The sequence below is a fragment of the Meleagris gallopavo genome, chromosome Z (assembly GCF_905368555.1).
Source record: "Meleagris gallopavo chromosome Z, MGAL_WU_HG_1.1, whole genome shotgun sequence".
In the NCBI taxonomy this organism is placed as follows: Eukaryota; Metazoa; Chordata; class Aves; order Galliformes; family Phasianidae; genus Meleagris; species Meleagris gallopavo.
Genome location: NC_139435.1, coordinates 22,790,317 through 22,812,885, shown reverse-complemented (window position 1 = coordinate 22,812,885; position 22,569 = coordinate 22,790,317). Strand labels below are relative to the sequence as shown.

Genomic DNA, 22,569 nt, shown 5'->3' with positions numbered 1-22,569 from the left:
TCTTCAAAAGCTCAAAAATTAAATGCTGCTGTGTGTGTGTGAAGCATTTAAATGGGTTTTAGAAAACGGGAGGAGATATGGTCACATGCCAGTTTGGAGACCACATCTTCATAAAATAATTATTTTTTAATATATTTTAAAGATACTGATTAATATGAAAGTTGGTAAATGTGGTATATAAGAGATTCTGTCATAGCATACGTATTTTACTAGTGCAAATTTAATTACCTGAAAGTAGGCTATAAACAAACAGAAATGTTTCCTCAGCATGTAGTTAAGCTGTGGAAATGTGGAAGAGGACTGCATGAATACCAACAGTTTACAAGGATTTTAGGAAAAGCTGAATAACCTCATAAAAAGTAAAATATCATTGAAGACAACTAAATGCAAGAAAGTTAAATCTCTGGGGCTGTGAGCCATACTTTAAACTCAGAGACAATTTGGAGAAGTGAACACATATGCTTGCCCTGTTTATACTCTCGTGTAACCATTTGCTGTCAGCCAAGGATGGGTGAATGGAAAAGGACACTGAACCTTGGTTTGACACAGGATTCCAGATACTATCCAATCAAACCTCAGGGAATATAGTTTCCCCAGCGTAGAATAATTATTTTCTCCTTAACTAGTTTTCCTCTTTCCCCAGTTTCAAGGTTGAGGAGAAACAAAGACAGATACTGAGACATTGGAGTGTATCCAAACAAGGGCAGCAAAGCTGTGAAGGATTTGGAGCACAAGTCTTATGGGGAGCAACTGAGGGAACTGGGATTGTCTGGAGAGGAAGAAGCTCAGGGAAGACCTTATTACTGTCTACAACTCTTTGAAAGGAGGCTGTGGCAAGTTGGCAGTCAGCCTCTTCTCCCAGGCAGTGACAGGACAAGAGGTAATGGTCTCAAGTTGCATCAGGAGAGGTTCAAGTTGGATACAAGGAAAAAATTCTTCTCAGAAAGAGTGGTGAGACATTGGAATATGCTGCTGAGGTAGGTGGTGAAGTCACCATCCCTGGAAATCATCAAGAAAAGTGGAGATGTGACACTCAGGACATGGTTTACTAGGCATGGTGGGGATGGGCTGATGGTTGGACGAAGTGATCTTAGAGGTCTTTTCCAACCTTCTATGATTCTACATAGTATAGAAAAGATACTGACATAAATGAGTAAAAGTGACAAGGACATAAGACTGGGGAAAAAAGCTGTACTGATAAACAGCCTTTGAAGAGCTTTGGCTTCATTTCTGCTTTTAGGTGCAAAAGGTGCGAAAGATTTAAGACAATGTGACATTCTGTTTATTTTCACATACATCGGAGTTTTCCTAAATTTTACCTTTTCACTGGCTTATCTTTTTATTTAAAAAATGTGCAAATTCTGTTAATTCTCATCCTTTGTGAATATGTTTGCCAATAATTAGCATGCTTCCTGAGGGAAAATGGCAAAAATGTCTGCAAAACTTACTGGACTTTATCCTAGACCCTGAAAATAGGCCATTAGATCCCTACTTTCTTGATAGGGTGACAACTGAAGCTTTGCAGCTTGAGAACTTGGCTAGGGACAGTGAGAAGAAATACTAGAACTCTGGCCAGACTCCAGAGACTTGATACATTAAGACAGCTGGTAGGTTGATTTCGCATCAATTTGACTGAGAAATGTTGGTTGGTCTGGTTTCTTCATGGCTCAGAGCCCACTTCAAGATGAAAACAGTGTCTTCTACAATGATAAAGAAGTAAAATTTGAGTAGGGTTACTCATCATAATGGCAGGAAGTAAGATTAAGGCTTTTTTAATTGTAGAATGATTGAATAATGCATGCTGAAAGGCCCTTTGTAAATCATCCATTTTTCCCCCACAAAAGTAGGCCCAACTCCAAGTTAGACCCAACATCAGAGTTAGATAACATTGTCCATGGTCTCCTTAAACCCAAGTTTGAACATATCTGAAGATGGGGATACCAATGCCTCATAGTTCCAATATTTGACTACCTTCTCAGTGTGATTTTTTTTTCTTGAATTAGAATTCTCTGTGAGCCTTTTATCTTTGTGCATCTCCGATGGGAGTTTCCATATCCTTCATCTTCTTATTAGTTAAAGATAGAAGTCTCCCCTTTCCTTCTTCTTCAGTCTAAGGTAACCCATTCCTTTAACCCCTCCTTATTTGTTCTTCTCCAAACGATCATATTGTTCTCCTCCAAATGATCATATTCCTGGTCCTTAAGTATGGCATTATATCCCATGCAAACTCAAAACACTCTGCTGAGCAGAGAAGAATAAACACTTCTCTTCATGTACTGGGTACATTCATGCCCATATATACAAACAAGTGATTGGTTTTCTTTACCAAGAATGTGGCAACTCCTCTTCAGTTTATTGTCCAGTAGAACACCCAGGTTCTTTTCCACAGAAACGCTTTCTGCCTACTTAGAGCCAAGCAAAACTGCATGGAGTTATTCCACCTCAAGTGCTATACTTTCTAACTTTTTTGGTTCAGTTTTTCCTTCAGCCTGTCAAGGCCTTTCTGCCTGCCAGCTCTACCCTCTAGCTGAACACTACTCTCTACCTCAGTTTGATGTGTTAACAATGGACAGGAATTCATGATTTTGCTGTATTATAAAAGAGGCTTAGGGTTTTTTTTTCTTACTCTCAGAATTTTTCCTTTAGTCTTTTCTAGATAGAGGTGTATGTTAAAGGCAAAGATTGTAATGTCAACTGATGTATTTTTTATTTATTTTTTAACAGCTTTCAATAGAATTTGTCTCCTGAGTAAACATGAAACAAAAATATCTGTTTATTCCACAGGAGAATTCTGAAAATTTCTGCTGCCATGACTCACTGCAGCTTTTTAATTGAAGTAATCCCTTCCGGAGAAGGAGGCAACATTTTACTTTCTGCTTTAAGGGCATAATGTTAAAAAAGAATACTCGAACAACAGATTTGTAATTTTATCAATATTTCACAAACAATAAATGTGTAGGAGAGAGTGGGAAGGACTGAAATAAGATTCTGACCGTATTTTAAGAGTTCTCTTAAAGAACGAGCAGAGAATGAGTTCACAATTAGCAACAGTGTAAAAAGGTAAGACAGATGTGACTAGGATTTTGAAGTCCATAAATCAAACACTACTGCAGGTATGTTTTACAGGATACAGTGCTGTGCACTATGCCCAAGGACCCCAGACCCCAGTTGCTGCTGGATCACACTGGGGATCCTCATCAGGATAGAACACAGGCACTGAACGTTTATAATAGTACTGAAGACGTGAGAGCAGCTTTTTCACTACATGAGGATGCTTTTCAGACAACTCATATTTCTCTTCAGGATCACGAACAATATCAAACAGCCAAAGTCTCTTCGTTGGTGGATCATATGACTGAATCTGTGACTCAGTGAACAAAGACGGTGGAGGGAACCAATGACCACAGCCTAGAGAAAAAGGAACAGATCGTTAATTCTCAGATACAGAGCAGCAGTGGAGAGGCAGAGTTATACTGTAAACGAGGAAATCTCCAGGTCCTCCTGATAAGTCACTGGCCAGTGACTGCAGCTGTATTGCTAGCCCAGCACCAGAATCTCTCTATTCCAAGACTACTTATACATAACCTATATTTGTACAAAAAAAACCCTGCACAATTGAGATTCAGAAACTTGCATGTTGCTGAATTTCAAATCAAACAATTTCATGGACTTTCTTCTTGATAGTTTTTCCAGAGCTGAAGAGGTCAACTGTGTAAAACTTACTTGCAAAGTGAAAGAATATGATTGGATTTTAGAATGCCCCTTCTAAATTTGTGCATCTGACCAAAATCCCGGAAAGCTAGCAGAATTAGTAAAGGAAATGGTAATATATTAAACAGAATAAAACTGTTTGGGATGGGGGAAGATACAACACTATGTACAAGAATGAGTTACTTGTTACCTGGGTATCCAGTTAGTAACTTCCATTTTCCATGACGGATTGCTGCATGCATGGAGATATTGAAAAGTGTGCTACCCAGTGGAAAAGAATTGATCTGTGGTAAAGATGTCCTGTTGTCAATGCCAAAACCTTAATGAAATAGTAAAGTAAGTTATGTACACTGCATATAAATGAAGTCATGTTTAGAATTCTGATGGAAAGCAAAGCAGTATCATTCATTTACTTCTACACATTGCATACAGAATTTGTCATAACTACATACAAAGATCCATGCTAAAATTCACTGGAGATATTTAACTCTTGGAACTTAAACTGCAGCCCAGAAAGCGCTTTGATTTCTATGGAGAAAGAAACTTCTGAGTCCAAACAGGACTCCTCTCATATATAGATACCCTATGTTTATCTCATACAAACACTCACTCTAAGAATTGTAGATGCTAAATTTGTTCATAGGACTCAGAAGGCTCCAGGATAAGTGCTATTACTGCTAATTCTGCTGGATCACTTCAGAAAGCAAGCTAAGTCTCAACCTATATCCACACACAAGAGAGTGGACTGTGTGGAATGACTGGCTACATTCAGACAGATGTACATCTGTCAACTTCTATGGCAGAACACCGACAGTCTGTGAAGCATGTTTTCATGGAGTCTTTGGTAGAAAAATTAATTCATGATGTGACCCCATAATTCAGAACTGCAGTAAATCCTCAAATTTTATCTATGCACTGATTCCCTCTCAAGAGGCATATTTATATGTTCTTTATATGTAGCTCAGAACAAAAAATTAACATGTATGCACTAAGTATAAGGAGACAAGTTCCATACTGAAACAAGGAGAGATTCAGACATTCCAGGAGGACCCAAACCTTCAGCCATCTTGCATATCGGCTTTCACAGGAAAGCCGTGTTTACAAAAAATCTAAGAATTTTACAACCATTCTACCAAGTGATACCTGCTTACAAAAGAACTATTATTGAGCAAGGCTGTAATTAGAATAGAAACAAGACATGAGGAGAGGACAGAAACGATTTTGGATTTCCAGCATTTTTCAAGAGATACTTTCAACCAATTTGGGGAATTCGAAGACTCGACAGATTTCTGTCTCTGTAACAAAAAGAGCAATTCATGAGAGGTATAATGATCATGTGCAATCCTATCAGAAGTAATACTAGAGGATTCTAAGAAGAGAGAATTCAGTACATCATAGTGGGGCAAATATATATCAGACAGAATACAGAAACCAAACATTTGAAAAGGAAATGATTGGATGTAATTTCTCTGTTTTTATTTTTGTGAAGGTCCTTCTATGTTTCTATTTTACTATTACTATTTACTACTTATACTACTGGGCATCATACCATTAATTAGTTTTCTTTTAATAAACATTTCTTTTAAGTACCCAAATTCTCTGATTACATCAGATTTGTATAGTGTTCCCGAATAAATAAGGCCATAAAACACGTTCAGAATTTGCATGCACAGATTAAGGAGGGCTGAGCTTAGCTTACATCATGAAATACTGAAGTTGAGGGAAACAAAAAAGCGTACATGCCCGCTTTCAAAAAAAATACTATATAAACAATAGAAAAACTTGTAAAAATAACCTAAAGAATCTCTTCTGGAACATAAATCTAATGCAATCATGTGAGGCCCCTATCAGATAACAACAGTCTGGCGATTTATATTGGCTGCTTTTCCACATCATTACACCACATATTATTCTGTCATACTGTTTGCTAATGGGAAAACTCATCTTTGCCTTTCACTTATTTAAAGAGTGCAACGAAGGACATCTAGCAGATCAAAAAACACAGCTATGTTTTTTAAACATTACATCTCAAAAGTACATGGTCTAACAAAAATTATTGAAGTCTACATTTTTCATCTAAAGGTTTAGCATGGACAATATGCTTCTGCCTGTTACAGTGCGTGACGCCACAGCATTGCACAATATAAATGATTTAAAATACTTCAAATAAACAGTATGAAAAACTGCATTTTAAATACACCTTGCAAAAACATAGGTGACAAAACCAAACTAATCCTGAACTAAGAAATGCTTTTACCACAGCTTGGAGTTGAATTTGTTTAATGTAGTATTATCTTTGAGCAAAATTTAAGCAAAATTTATTGATGACGAAAAGATAAATGTTGAGCTATTATAAATAGAACCCTGTCAGTCACATTGACACTCCCATTTTTAAATGCTTATCTTGTGCCAAAGAGATGTGCAGTCTATTATTCAACTAAGCAAATTACTTCATAGGCAATAACAGTCAACTTCAGTCAAATATACTGGCAACAGAGAACAGACTGGAGATTGTCTGAATGAGCTTTACACAGAATATTTATAAAACTGCCAGTTTATTACATCATATAAGCACCAGATAAAGTACATAGAAAACATTGCTTGATATTTTCCACTACATGATTTTCACCTTTAGCAAGAACATACCCCCCTGCATTTGTCTAAATTTCTCATCCCCTCTCATGCCTTCATTCTCCAGCTTCTGCAATTGCAGCTGAAATGCAAAATCAGGCAGTCTTTTGCTGCCATATAGATTTTACGAACATTCCTTTTCCAGGTCAATAGATTAAATAAGTCACATTCTTTCTGATTTCTCTGAAAGATAAAACATTTGTTCCTTAAGCATCTAAGAAGCTACTCCCTGCACTTGCTCTAGATTGGTTTTGATGTCTTATTTCTTTTTCTTTTCTTCTTTCTTTTAACATGGTTGACCTGGCAGTAGCTACAGGCCCATAGACTATTTCAGCATACAGATGGCAGATGCTTTTTATGGATCTGAGTCTACCCTTACATCCCCACATACTTCCTTCACAGGCTTATATATCTAAAACGTGATGTTTCTCCTGTGCAGAGGCTAAACATTTTATTTTTTGCCATTTGCTCACCACTGTATCAATAGCTAATGGAATACTAAAGCTTAGCCTTCACTTTAAACAAATTCTACAGCTTTCACTATCATTTTTCTTATTTACAAGCTTAAGGCTCTCTTTCCTGAAGCCCAATTTGTGACCCTTACCATCTGCTATATTTAAGTGCACTGATGGAAAATGATAATAACTTTTATTATTTAGGAAAGCAGTGGTATTTTGTTCATTTTAAAACATTTAATACTACAACAAATTGATCTAAGTGTTATATTGTTCTGTTTGAAGCCATAGGTAACTAAAAAAAAGTATTCAAAACTCAAATAGCTTTTATATCTCTGAAGAAAAAAACAAGTACTTCAGAAAATGTTGTCTTTGGACAAGTGACTTTGGAGTTTGTGTCATATTTCAAAACCATACTTAGTCTCAACAGCCTGAAAACTGATTTCAAGTCAGATTCTAAAATGAATTGAGGTGGCCAATCCCCACTGTCCACAAAAGCAATTCATGACCTAAAATCGTGGTTTTGTGCCAGATTAAACCTATGATGGAATAACTATATGAATGACTACAAAAATAGGGCTTTCATCCCCAAAGAGAAACAGCACAGAAATATGACAGAAAGTAGTAATCACAGATTAAGTAAGGAAGGAATACTAGTTCTCTCATAACATAGGGCACCAAATAAATTATGAGGCAGCTTATTCAAAATAAACAGTAGGATGTACTTCCTCATCACAAACACAACTCAACATTGGAACTCCTTTCCAAGGGATGTTGCGGATGCCAAAAATTTACTTGTGTTGAGGGATAAAAAAATGTTCAAAAACTGCAGGAGAAGTCTATCAAGGATTATTAAAGACCAAAACACAATGTAAAAATCAGGAGCTCCATTAGCTTGCTGCAGGTTGTGAGGATATACAGAAGAAATACATTCATGTACTTGCATCATGCACTCTTTCCTACACAACTTCTACTGATGGAAATAGAATAGAAATAGAAACAAGACAGAACTTTTTTTTTTTTCTTTTTTTTTTTCTTTGCCTAATTATATACAAGATTACAAAATTATGTTCAGTTCAGGGCAAACAAAGTATTTTGTTTACAAAAGGAAGGGTTACATCCAAAGTAGTTTTATGCAACCCTTTTTGTTACATTAATCACTACGTGTACTTAGCAGCAGAGGTTGAAAAGTTTGTTAAGTATATATAATTCAGATTCAGGTTTAACTGTTGTTTTAGAAACACACGTACAAGTCATTTCTAGAATACCCTCTAGTTAACTTTTCAATTCTCCTACTACTGTACATCAAAATAACTTTGACCAATTGATACCTGTGATGCCATTTGGCATTTAAAAAAGAAGGACTGATTCAGTTTTACTAAATTTTACAACTTCAAGTATCTTATCAGAAGCTCTCAACAGAGTCTCTAAATTTGTATATTTTCTAAGTCTCATGATGCTCCTGATTGGTTTAATTGATATCACTGATATTTCATTAAACACTTTATATTCAGTCAAGAGTAGCCACTAAAAAAAAAATATTATTAAGAGTTAAAAAAAAAAAGTATTTGCCCAATGTAAGCAATGTCAAGAAAGCAACAATAAGAAAATGCCACTGCAACACATTACTTGACAGCTATGCTGGAAAATTCTGGCCAGTCAGCAACTTTGCACTAAACCCACTACATTTCAATCTTCTTATTTCTACTTTACAATGAAAATATTTCATATACTCAATTGACATAATCTGTTAAAAAAAAAAAAAGATTTCACAATAGTCAACATTGGTATCACATAAATTTGCAAGAAAAAAACACTGAAGTCTGAGCTTTCTACTTCTTTAACTTTGTCTACTATGTGTATTAGTTGAAAACATTTCACTACATTTAATCAATGTATAGAAGAGTATATTAATTTAGAATGTCCTCTCTAATTATTAGTCATAAAAAGGAAGAAGATTGTAAATTTCCATCTGAAATTTTAAGAAGTGAATATACATATGGAATTATATTCTATACATATATAAAAGTATGATACTTGTAGAAATTTAATAAGCATTCCCATAGCTCTCCTTTTTCCCTCTTACAATGACATTAACTCAACTGGTAGAAATCTAAAATGAAATAGCACATATAAAAATAGAATATTCTGTCTTCAATTTGTGATTAAGATGATGAAAATTACCCATATGGAGAATAAGAAGTTCTCTTGGTTGGTAAAAGACCACAGAGCAGAGAATTCTAACATACCAGTTAGCAAGAGACCAACCACAAAATTTGGAGGCCTAAATAATATTCTATGAAACATGCGGCATTTCTGTACACCATGGTCTATGATACTAGAATGTAAGGAGGGAATACTGGGTATTGGATACAGGCAAATAAATGTTAACTTCTTAATTACTTGGGAAACGGAATTCTGCCAAAAGATGTAATCTAAACAACCTACACGAGTGCCAGACTGCAGAGTCCACATCCCTACAATTTTTCAATAGATTACAAAGTGAGAGAAGCTTTCATCTATAAGCAGCTACATACAATCAGGGCCCTTTACAGATATTAGAAGCAAAAGAAACTCATATATTCAATTCTTCATCAGTAAAGCAAAAGTAGTTACCTACATTGTGCCAAGGAATTGAAAAACAGAGAAATAACAGCATTCTGTCAAATTTCTGCATACAGTAAGAAATTTAACCATATGCAAGGAACATATGATCATAGAAAAATCATCAACATTTCTTGTCACATAAGTGTTTGTGTGCATTATACCACATGGGTATCTATGTACTTGAGAATTTGCATGTACAGAAACCTTCACAGTTTACAAAGTATAATGCTTCCAGGTATTCTGTTAGTAACTAAAAAATTTTCTCTGTAGTTCTCAAAACTTATGTCAGTAGAACATTTTCTGGCTATGCAACTCCTTCTATCATTTATTTGCTCATTCCATTTCAAGACTTAAATGTTATTAACATAGATTAAGTGATGTGTGTGTGAAATAACAATCCTAAATTCACATAGAATATTCTAAGGAACTCCAAATACAAGATCCCTCCATCCCCTATATGTGCAAAATAAGGTTTATTCCATCTTGTGTGATGCTGAGCCAAATGCAGTCATGTTAATCAAATCCCTAATTGACACAGGATAGACCAAGGTAACACACAGGCTGAATAGTTTTGTCTGTCTATTCAGTGTGACTGTGGTCTGGACCTGGACCCAACCTCTTCAACAACTGACTAGATGTCATCTACAACACCAAATGGCAATACTATGCAGCACACACCCACAATAAGAAAAACTCAAACATGCTGAAACACTGGATGAGTTACAAAATTATTTTGTAAAATTGCCTGAGTAATACTTTCCTGTTTCCAGTAACATCCATGTTCCCACTAGACTAGACTACATTCTCTTAACAATCTTATCTACATACTCAAATGCAATTACTTTTTTTTTTTTTTTTCCAGTCTCCAAAATCTTCAGGGAATATTTCCATGGTTTTGTATCACTTCCCTTAGTTGTATCTCAACTTATTGCTATAAGAAGGCTACAGCACCTCTCCAATCTTTTGGTCTTCTGCTGTTGCACGATAAAAGAAATTTCATTTTGTTTGTAGGTTCTAAACAAGCAATATTTGTAATTAGGACAGCACCGCAAGAGAGTTTTAGGTGTCCCTTTTAGGAGGATTACACACGCTGAATGGTACTGCTCATGCTTGCAACCACAGAATTAAACTCAGGATCCCAGTTTGAAAAGGACCCACAAAGATCACAGGATCACAGAATTATAGGGGTTGGAAGGGATCTCTGGGGATCATCAAGCCCAACAATATCAGACATATTTCTGCCAACACAACCTGGAGAGATACATACTGACCTGTAACTGTGACACACACAGTTAGATTCTACCAGTTATGCCTTTAGAGCAAGGATCACACAAATATAACATAATATAATATAACAAAGCCTCATCATACAGCCAGAAGAGGAGAAACTACTGTATCAAAGAAACTAGGACTTGCAGTATTGCCCTTTCTCAGCTTTTGGGAACAGCGGTACTTCTGCATATGACTAAAATAGATACTGCATTAAAACTGTACAATCCCGTCCATACAGTTTGTGAAGTGACTTAAGTCAGTCTCTCCAGGAAAATGAGATTTCAGAAGGTACTGTTATCTTGCAACATCAAATTTCAATGTATTTTTTTTTTCCTTTTTAGTATTATGTTAAGATTATACTCCAAAATACTGAGTGACTAAAAAGCCAGTTTCTCTTTTTGGTAAAAATGTTTCTGCTAGAGAGAAGTGAACATGTCTGCGCATTATTGAGTAGAAATATGCTTAACAGTTTTGCAAAATACTGGGAAAAAACACATAGGCTATTACCACTAGAATTTAAAACCAACAAACAGTAACTCATTATTTTCATAGTAAGACAATGCACATGCCTTCTTGCCTTTTGTGATCTGATTAGTAGCCTGTAAAAACCACAGAGGAGATCCCCAGACAGAAGTCTGAGACTCACAGACCAAAAACCACTTATATGTGAAACTCAAACAGAGAGAGGATATTTTCCAGTATGTTCACTGCTGTGTTTAAAATCAACATACTGTTTTAATGATGCAATAAATCTGTATTGTATTCAATAGCCCCTATACATTGCTATGTAAACAGCAGTAGTACCATTCTCTGCTCTCTCCATCAAAATAAATTCAAAGTTTTGCACCTCACACCTTCTTTTCTAATGTAAATCATCTGAATCTTTTATCAGGATTTGAAACATTTACTTACATGATGCCCTTTAAATAGAGAACACTTCACCCAAAACAACAGAAGAAAGTCAGTCTTCAGTTAGCAGGCACCAAACAACTGACTATTTATAGGAGTGTGCCATCAGTAAGAGAAATAAAAAGTAGAGAAATGAACTGTAACTTCACTGCAGTACAACTCAGGAGGCCACATTATAATTCTTCTTTGTGGTCAGAACTGCTACCCATGATCACATCTTAGGACTGTTATTGGATAATATTTTTCCAACTGTCCAATAGTTTTTTCCCTACAGGAGAAAATTCTCAGGTCACATTGAAAGCTCAGTACAAGTACAGGCTATATACATTATCTTTGTCCACTAAAGCAATTAGAAAGCAATGTCCATTTAACGATGAACTAGTTATTTTTTTCAGTAAACTGAAAATAAAGAGAAGACTCAGGTCAATTTAATACATAATTTTAATAAGGGGAATCTGGAAGCAAAGGGTTAAATTCGCATGGGGGATGTACCTGACAGAATGAGAGATTGTCTCTCACTTCCAAAAAATCCAGTCCAATATTGGGGTTTTAGGGACCCAAGCTCCTGCCCCAGATATTCCTAGTTGATAAAAAAAAAGGTTTTGAACTGTGATCTTCCTCTCAGCACGAATTACTCCTCAACAGACTGCATAAAATTTCAAGATGTGAAAGAGAAAAATGTAGAAGTTTCATGCATCATATAATACATGCAAATACTTAGTTTGACAAAAGAGAAAGTAAGCATTGAAGGTGGTAATGGGGTATTCAGATGGGGTTTGGGTAACTTTGATTTCACTCATAACAAATTCATATATAAAGCTTTGAATTTATATATGAATTTATGCAAATTTAGTGCATATACCATGTCAATCAGATTCTTAACTTTTTACTGTCTCCTAAATTTTAACTTAATGATCAAAATTTTTTCTAGCATTCACAGATGCAAAATATTCTCTGAGAATAGTATGGTTTTGATTGGCAGGCAATTTGGTTTGCTGCTTAAACCAATTATTCTACAGATCAATCCAATGCAGAAACAGAAACTCTACCTTACATCATAAAAACAGAATGGTAACTGGAAATAAAATCAATGTCTCCTTCAGTATTTCCCATTAAAGAAGTAGCTAGATCTAGGAAAAACAGACAGAAGGTGGCATGAAGTCTTCTTACGGGAGCATAAGAACATCATCAGCATGTAGTGAAGATCTTTTTGGCAGTTGGAAAGCTGTACTCTTCACACTCTACAGCAAGTACCAACTTGCTTTACATTAAATTTTTTCTGCTCCTAAATTTCACAGAATCACAGAATTGTAGGGGTTGGAAGGGACCTCTAGAGATCATCGAGACCAACCCCCCGCCAAAGCAGGTTCCCTACACCAGGTCGCACAGGTGGGCATCCAGGCGAGACTTGAATATCTCCAGAGAAGGAGACTCCACAACCTCCCTGGGCAGCCTGTTCCAGGGCTCCGTCACCTCACCGTGAAGAAGTTCTTACGCACATTCGTGTGAAACTTCCTATGCTGCAGCTGATGTCCGTTTCCCCTCGTCCTGTCTCCACGTACCACTGAAAAGAGACTGGCCTCACCGCTATGGCCGCCACAACTCAGATATTTATAAACCTGGATCAGGTCCCCTCTCAGTCTTCTTTTCTCAAGGCTAAACAGACCCAATTCACTTAGCCTTTCTTCACAGGGGAGATGCTCCAGGCCCTTCACCATCTTTGTGGCCCTCCGCTGGACTCTTTCCAAGAGGTCCCTGTCTTTTTTGTACTGGGAGATTCAGGAGATAATACACCAAATGTGAGTCAAGTTTCTATCTAATTATCTAATATGCACACTAGACCATGGTTATGGTACTGAGAGAAGCAAGAGTACTACAAATTTCTATCAATGAATAGAAAATCAATTCCCTTCCAACTACCTGAAAAACCTGGGTATTTCTAATGTAGTAATATAATTTCAATACTTATTTAAACTAACCAGATGAACTAACCATTAACCTGCAAGAAAAGAGTAATTAAGTTTTCAAATAAAGCATTATTGAGAAATTTAAAAAGTTAAATAAAAAAAGGCATAGTTAACATTTTCCCAATTGACAGACAGATTTAGAACTTATATATTCTTATACATACATATACTATATATATGCAACAGTATGCAAATGCATACTGTTAAGACCGAAATAGGTGTTCTCTATGTATTTATAAAAGGAATCAGAGGGAAAAGGTATTTCTCTCCTCTTTTCACATTACAGAAGGATGAAAGTTTTGCATAAAAATAGATAAGGATTATCTAGGCAAAATCTGTTTTAAATACAATGCATTTTACTATTCTGCAGATGTGCAACAAGGTCTGGAAGAAACATTTCTCAAGAGAAGGATTCTCACCTTCTGCTGGCCTACCTTGCACTGCAAAGCAGTACGAGAATATCAGAGCTGTGTATTAAGCGATAGCTGTTGATGAAGGACATCCATGTCCCTCTATAGTACACAGAATTTTAAAAAATATTTGAATTACAGGAACAATTCTCATTTGTTTGGGTAGAAAGAACATTTGCAGCAATTTCAACTCCTACTTGTCCCTAAACAGAAAACTTTGTGATGTGTTTCTCACAGATGCATTAGGAACTTTCTAGGTGGCAATACGTTGAAAATTTAAAACATTTTATTAAAAATATCTGATGAAAACTTAGTGACAAAAATTATTTCTTGCTAGACTGCATTCTCTGAAGTTGACTGTTGCTTAGTTTCCACAGCAAAATGCAAGCAAAAGCAAACAGCAGTCAGAATTTTAAGAAATCTTCTCACTTCCTCTGGCAAAATGCATATTGCTACCTTGGAATGAATAGAATGCATGTTGCTCCTACTACTGATTCAGCCCTGGGATCCAGCACAAACTGGATGGTCAAGTGGGATACGATCAACCCTGGCTATAAGTGCAGATCTCACTAGTTTGATTCTCTGCAAAGGTCTTGGTTGATCTCTTTAGTGAATTTTAGTGTCTGAAATATCTTCCACTAAGTGCAGGGAACTTTTAAAGCCTCCTGGTGAGAATTCAGCTTTTGAGAAGAATGTTTTTAGACTAATTTTTAAAATACTACAAATTTTGGGACCTAACTAAGGAGTAAGAGTTAATGCCATAAATGTTTAACCGATTCTTTCACAGGATATATGATTTTAAGAAACTTAACTATTTATTTTCTCTGAATTTACTGAATATAAAACTCTCCAAAACAAGGCCTTTGCAACATATACTTTTAACAGATTACTCTTTTTTTGAACTGTGATGTTTGGATCAATTATTTCACCTCAATAAGGAAACTGCAAATGTCAAGAGCTCCTCCAATGTACACTGTGACAATAAATTACTAAAAAAATAATGGCTTTTGCTACTTCACTAAGGAAAGACATTTGGTGACCTTTTGCTGTTTATTGCAATAATGAGTTTCCTACAAAACTCTGAGTCTTTCTGTTACACTATTAAAATAAAAACATTTGAGGAATAGCCAAGCCCTCAGACACTGTAAACCCATAATGTCATGCTGATGAGGCATATATTTGTGCCACAGACAAACTCACACAGTGAAGTTCACTTGCCTTAATCCACTTAGTTGAATTTGAGAAAAAAGTTTCAAACAAATCTGCTAACCCTTTTAATTTCAGTTTTCTCATGGCAATTTTTTATTTTATTTATTTATTTAATTAATTATAATAAAAGATTTATATGAGAATACCAAGCTCAGACTCTTTAGTTGTAAGCTGTATACCCTTCTAAAATTAATTTCAACAATAGTAAGCAAATTGAAATATTCTTGTTCTTGTTTCAAAGTACTCTTCACCTCCATTTTTACAACAGATTAAGATTGTATCTTAAAAAACATACAACACAAACAACTGAGTAAAATTCAGAATTAGTAACAATAGTAAAAAATATCACCAAGAAAATCAACAGTGTAAAGCACTTACGAACATTATTACATTCTTACATAATTAGAGAATCAAGACATGAAAGTTATCATAAATAAGAGCGAACTGATTAATACAGCCTGTAAGATAAAACATCAAAAAATGAGAGTGAAATGAAGTGCTTGACTTTTACTTCTCCTGGGAAAAATATGAAAAAAATATTATTTTTTGAAAAATCTGTATCTTTTTTTTCCCCCCAGGAAACAGTTTGAAACTCATGGAATAGTATTTATGAAGTATGGCAAGAAATCAAATATCTTGTTGAGATGGCCTTCTCTGTGAAACACACAAATCCCACTTGTGTTACTATAAGATAGCACTTCTAATAACAAAGAAAACTGAACAGTCCGTAATCTGATATTAATATCACATGTACAATTAAAATTTTAGATTTCCAGCTGAAATATGTAACATATATGTCAAGAGCAACAAAAATATAAAAAAATTAATCCTATGTTCAAGTAAGGATTGGATATAATGAAGCATAAAAAAGCAGCAGTAAGAAATTCCTGAATCCCAGCTGAGATATTGGCATTTCTACCAATTCTGAGTTCTAAAAGTGACCACCTGCATCTCAAAGGAAACATGGAATAGGTACTTATGAGACTCACCAAAAATGCAATAGCCATATACTTAGTGTAGAATACTATAATGATGGATGGTTTACATCCAGATGAAGAAATGTTAAGAGCCAAGGCAATGTACAACCAAAGGCCAAACTTCCCAAGCTACAGCTCCAAAAGAGCTACACCACAGAAACTGCATATAAACAGCAGACAAAGAGAAAACACTACTCATATCTGATCGGAACAGCAGTGAGTTGGCTGGAACTGTGGCCTCCTATCAGCAAGTAGGGTTGAGCTCTAGTTGAGCTCTACCTGAAACTGTCAGATCAGCATGAAAGCACCAAGTGAAGTTGTTGAACACCATGCACAGTTTCAGGATCACACGCTGGCAACTCCTGCTTTATGCAAACACACGGAGTCATTTGAATGTATGATTTACTTGTAATGAAAAGATGACAGATTCCAGATGGTCAGCATATGGACTGTTTAATTTTAAAGAGAGATGGAAATTCAGAGAAGCAGTGCATCTCTTCCCCATTCTGGATCACTTTCCCATTCCAGCTGTCACAGTGTAAGTCCAGTCATCTAAAGATACCAGTTGCTTCTTCATCTCCTGATTCTCCAAGAATAATTTCTGCATCTCAGCCTAGTAGAGATTTGGTAGTACATTTCTCCAACTCAAAGCCCAAAGAGCATATTCATCCATGCATACCTACATCTGTTGTACACTTCTGTTGCTGAGTAACTCCATTACTAGAGATTGTTTTTCTTTTCCCTTCTTTTCATAGTTCTAAGGAAGCTAGATCATCAGTAATAAAATTGGAGAAGAAATCATTTCTGACTAGCAAAGCCTTAGGAATCATCTTTCACCTGCACACTATAAGTAATAAATTGGGCCTGAAGAAGCCTGGAATGTCTATTTCTTAATAAAGATTAATCATTTTGGTACATGTATAGATATAATATATAATGCTGTACCCATTATAATGCAACTTTAATGCCGATGAATGATACATCAGTCCCAGAAACAAAATGGTTTCTCTATTGTAATATAGCATATATTCATTCTGCACAGAGTAGATTTAGCTCTTCATAAGCAACCATTTATTTTGGCAATTAATAGTGCAATATATGAGGTAATGCCCTTCTTCAAACGTCAAGGAGAGCAATGTAAAGTTTTATTTGCATTGATAAATTGAATCAAAGCTTAGAGTCAAAGCTTAAAGTCACAGAGTGTTTTTACAAGTTTTCTTGGATGTCTGCCTCTATGAATAGATATCTTCAAAATAAATTGTCTACAATTAGTAGCCTACAGTTTTATTATGCCTTTGATGTTCTACTTTATGGTTAGGTCTGGAATTTGAAAGGAAGGTAAAAGTTTTTTCAGCCTAAAACAGCCCCACCCAACAACATATTTCTTTTGAATACACCATTGTGACTTAGATTTAAATTATTTTTTGAAGAGAAATTGATTCTACATATGTAGTCAACAAGATTTCGTACAATCCACTGAATTCATTAATGTTAGCAAGTCAGATTAAAAAATAATACAATATGTACTGACAGAGTCTTATTAACAGCTCTGAAATAAAGAGTGCATTTTCTTTCACTATGTCATTTAGTTCTCATTCTCAAAATAAAACTGCTTTCTATGGGATATAAGGTTTCAATACTGCTTCAAGACAGACCTACTAGCAACGATGGTGTGGTCAGGAATATGTTTGGTTTAGCAGTTAGGGGAATTTACATTTAAATCCAGTTGGTTTTTAATTCAGCTGAATCACCAGAACTTGATGAAATGCCATAAGACCATCTAAAAGAAAGCAGATATTTCACAATGGAAGAGCTGCCGTCATCCTTACAGCTGCCAAATCATCAACAACTTGGCTTTTTTTTAAGGAAAAAAAAAAAAAGACAACATTACAAAAATGTGGTAAAACAATTTTGTTTCTGACTTCCAACAAATGCAAATCAGATTTTGATTTATGCAACTTTTCAGTTACTTACATATTTTATTTGAGATTTCTTAACCTATTTATTACAGAGAAAATAATACTGTTTGAACATAATTTTAGCTTTCTGGTTTTAATTTTCTTAATTTCCTACTGTAGTCGTAACAGAAAATGTGACTGTTTCAGACAGAAACCTGGAAGACTATAAGTCTCTCATACTAATGTCTTGCCTTTATGGAATCGCAAACTGCAAACTCTCTAGTAAATTACCATGTGATTGAGGCATGGTTTTTTTTTTTTTTTTTTTTTTTTAAATGAACTGGATGATGAAGGATAAACAAAAATAATGGTTTTTAGCAAGGAGTGAAAAGACCAACTGCTCCAAGCAGACAAGGTCCGTCTCCCTGCGCAGAGCTCAGCACAGCAAAGCCCAACAAAAGGGTGCAGCCCACACAGTTTTCCCTGAGGCTCTGACACCAGGAACAGCCAGCTGGCACTAGGAGGACTGGCTCTAGCTCCTCACTTTCAGTTGCACAGCTCTCCTCACCCCACCTTCCTCTGGCACCCATCAGGACCTTTAATGAGCCCTCTGGTTCAACCCAAGAGAAGAGGAAAACAACAGTTCCCACTCAAGGTATACAGGCTCAATCAGTCAGTGGAGGCACTTGACTAGTACTAGAACAGACGCAAAACAAGGATCACCACTATGTGGCTGTGAGTGGGGAAGAGATCAAGTGAAGGATTTCTCCAACAGAAACCTGCGGGATCACTTTTCCCCCATATTATGAAATAGAAACCTCAAGGTTGATAGTTCTGAAGCTAACCAAGAATCAGTCTCATTTTTCCCAGGCAGTTTTTTTCTCTCCTTTCCTTTGTGCCAAAATGAGCATTATGTTAACTTTCCAAAATGTACCCCAAGAAAAAAAATAGCAATTAAAGTTTGAATCAATATCTAATATTCTTCATAGCCTGGCAACATGAGTAATATTGGTAACTCAAAAGAGAGGGTGACTTGAGTTGATCTAGTGGCTATGTTCTGTGTCTATTCCTTCCATCTGTCACTAACCACACAACCCCCTCTGTTCCTAGTCATACAGCTACTAGGTGCGTTCATTCAGACGGCTGCTTTAGTGGAAATCTGCTCTTTTTCCACCCCACCCATGCCTCAGATTGAAGGCTGATCCAGCAGAAGACTCACCCTGTTGCCACGTGATTTCCAGATTCCCCTTGGGGGAAGAAGAAAGAAAAGGAGAAAAAGAAAGACAGGCTGGTCATTTTTGTCAACGTATCACCACCACACTAGCCTCACTACAAAGTCCTCAAAAACCCCATACCCTATCAATACTACTTTCTGGAGATTTCACTCCCAGTTTTTCACTGTTAAAACATCACAATTTTTGTGATCTGTAAACCAAATCAGTTCAGAGAGAACTGATTATTTTTAACCTGACCATTCCACAGGTAAGACATAGCCTGTGAGAAAACATGCAGTCAAGAATAGAAACTCCTTTTTAACACTGATAAAGACCACTCCGAAATTCTACATTTGAATTAAGAAAGTCTTGAATTAAGGAGGTAACAACTTGAAACAGACGGTAACATAAGGCCTGCCAGCATTGCTTTGTAAAATGAAGCTGCAGATGAAATAGTTACAGTGTTTTGCTTCTTATATTGCTTAGTATTAATAGCTGTTAAGTACAGTACTCTGATGCAATACCATAGAGCTATGATATTTGCCACTAGATACAAGTTCCAGAACACAGACAAGTAGTTGCTGATCAGGAGATTCATCAACCTGTTGCAGTAGCAATGGCTGATGCCCAGATGCTAGGTAACATTGCCCAGCCTAAGAACTTAAGAAGCTGTATGATCTTACCCACAAGTGGTAAACTCGCAGGTCAAAGTTAGTTCTAACAGACCATAGCAGCAAAGACTTAGTTACCTCTGTAATCAAATTAGTATACTCAGCCTTAAATTTAATATTCTGTTGAAAACCCTGTTGTAACTATTAATACTAATTTGTCTTCTACACAAATTCTTCCCTGAAAAAAAAGTCTGTCATTAAAGATCTGAATAGAGCAAAATTCAGTTTTCCTATTTCTGTCAAAAAAATCTGGTCATATGTTTATTGTTGCTCTCTAATATTTTAAGAAAAATACTAAAAATTAAATTCTTATGTTACTTATATATTAATAGCACTGTATATTTTACGAGAGCTGCTCTGAAATTACTTCCTCCTATGTTAATATGTTGGTCCATGACATCACAGGCGTTGTTGGTACGGCAGTAGAGGTTGCACCTTCCCACCAATATTCCATTATGTTTTGTTGCCTTATGACAGATGGCAGCAGAGGGGCATCTAGCATGGAAGCACATATGAAGCAAAAGTTTGTACTGAATTCCACCATGCACAAAAATGGCATCCACTGACATTCATCAATGCTTGCTGAAGGTTTATGGAGACTCAACAGTGGATGTGAGCAACACTGGGTCATGAGCACTGGTACAGATTTTTACAGTGCAGCATGCAGGCTCCTGTTCATCGCTGATGAAAATGCATGGCTAATAGTGGTAACTACACTGAAATATAGTATTTTGCAGGTGAGAATTTGCTCTATCAAACAGCTTTATTGTGCTCTTCATATAGGTTCTGTTTTCCGAGGAAATAAAGAGGAGGCATTACTTTCAGAGCAAGTCATATATATGCAGGCTAAGACAATTCCACTTTACTCAGTGAGGCCCAGGCAAGTCAAAAGATTGGACACCCACACCATACAGGGTGCATAAGGACTTGCAGGTGAAGATTTGCATTTTGTTTCTCATTACTCCACTTTTTAAATGACATATTATAATCATATTATGGATTTACAGGTACATACTCCCCTCCCTCCATTCATGATAGTTGAAAGTCACATCTCATCCAGAATAAAGTACAATTCACTAAGCCGTCTGCACAACTGCCTTGTTCTCTGCACAAATTTCACACAACAAATAGTAAAGGTATGCCTAATGTTGTGTACAGTAAAGAATCATCAGAGTATGGCTTCATGGAAACAATCTGTGGGAGTATTTCCTGAGCTTAGGCTACTGAAAACTTCCTCTTCTCATTCCTTTTATATTTAAACCAGGAAGCTGGCTATTTAAACACCTCAGCTGTGCTCAATAACAGCAGCTCCCACATGGAAATGATGTTCTCTGCAGTATACCTCAAAACACACCATGGCATAGCATTTTACAGGAATGCTACAACTGACTGAGGATTCTTTGAAGGGAAATTGGAGTAACTACGCCTTAATTTCATCAGTATGTAGGAATTATCTACAGGCAGTATTGTATAGCCAACATTAGATGTGCACAATGTTTCTGCATCTCAGAAAAGCATCACAGAACCAGATGTGCATTGCAGGCCACCTTGCCGCTTTCCTTCCTGTTAACACAGCAAAACTTGTATCTCTCATGCAAGTAACAGATCACAGTTCCCACTGGACTACTATTCCTATGCCTGGATTTACTTCTTCACTTAACGAAATACAGAAATGCTATAAAAACCCTGGGAAGGACCTGTTCCAATGTTCTGTCTGAAAAAAATCTCTGCTTGAAAATCTGTAGTCCTTAGTAAACCAATAGTGTTAAATCATAAAACAGACAGTGTCCAAAGAGCTATGGAATTGGCAAAGTTAAGTTCCAAATTATGTGACTATAGCATTAAATATTCAACTCGTGATTATGGAACAAAAGCAATCACAAAACTTGGAACTTCTAAGCTTCTCACAAACTCGGGTTTTCCGTTTGCAAGGTCAACGATACGATCACATTAAATGTGATCGACACATCAAGATACATCTGGCTGAGCATTTCAATGGGAACTACCTGCCAGTCTGAAGCACTGAAGACAGGGTTTGGTGGTTTGTTTTGGCTGTCTGCCTTGCTGTGCACCTCAGGCACATGGCTGCTCCTGAACAACTCCATGTCACAAAGTACTGCATTCATTACTCAGCAGTGTTTCAGAGCTCTGCAAAACGGGAAGTGTGCATTGGTCATGGTTCAGTAAGGATTTACCTAGGGTCTGATGTTTCTGTATTTTAAAACTAGATGCTTTATTGAAAAGCAAATAGCATACTATTATATTGTTTCACCTAGAAGGAAATACTTTACTTAAAGAAAACAAAGAATATTGCAAAGATAATCTGTATATTTTATAAGTCTATACCAGTGGCATACTCACATGGGTAATCATCCACAAACATGGGATCTATGTTATGAAGTAGTTCCACTCTGGGAGAAGGTCTTCCTTCACTAGAAGAGAAAGAAAATATTAACTTCCACCCACAGCTCATTAGGATTCTGCATATTTTATTTCAGTTCTCTTCATCATCCTAATACAAAATTAACTCGTATTGTTAAAACTAATCTGGATGTTCTCTTCCAATCCAGTAACAGTAGCTTTTGCCCCATCTATCTTCCTTGACTTCAGTGGCACATACTGGGATTATTGACAAGAT

General features: G+C 36.2%; 1 protein-coding gene across 1 annotated transcript in view; it reads right to left on the bottom strand.

Annotated features, from left to right (window-relative positions):
* Positions 1 to 2,690: 2,690 nt before the first annotated feature.
* Positions 2,691 to 22,569, bottom strand: part of ARSB (arylsulfatase B) — a 63,184-nt gene continuing 43,305 nt past the window's right edge. The window contains exons 6-8 of the mRNA XM_085213674.1: positions 22,293 to 22,363; positions 3,902 to 4,030; positions 2,691 to 3,408 (exon numbers count right to left, since the gene is read on the bottom strand). Of these exons, the coding sequence (XP_085069800.1) occupies positions 3,143 to 3,408; positions 3,902 to 4,030; positions 22,293 to 22,363 (466 nt within the window). The 3' untranslated portion in view covers positions 2,691 to 3,142. The remainder of the gene's footprint in view (positions 3,409 to 3,901; positions 4,031 to 22,292; positions 22,364 to 22,569) is intronic.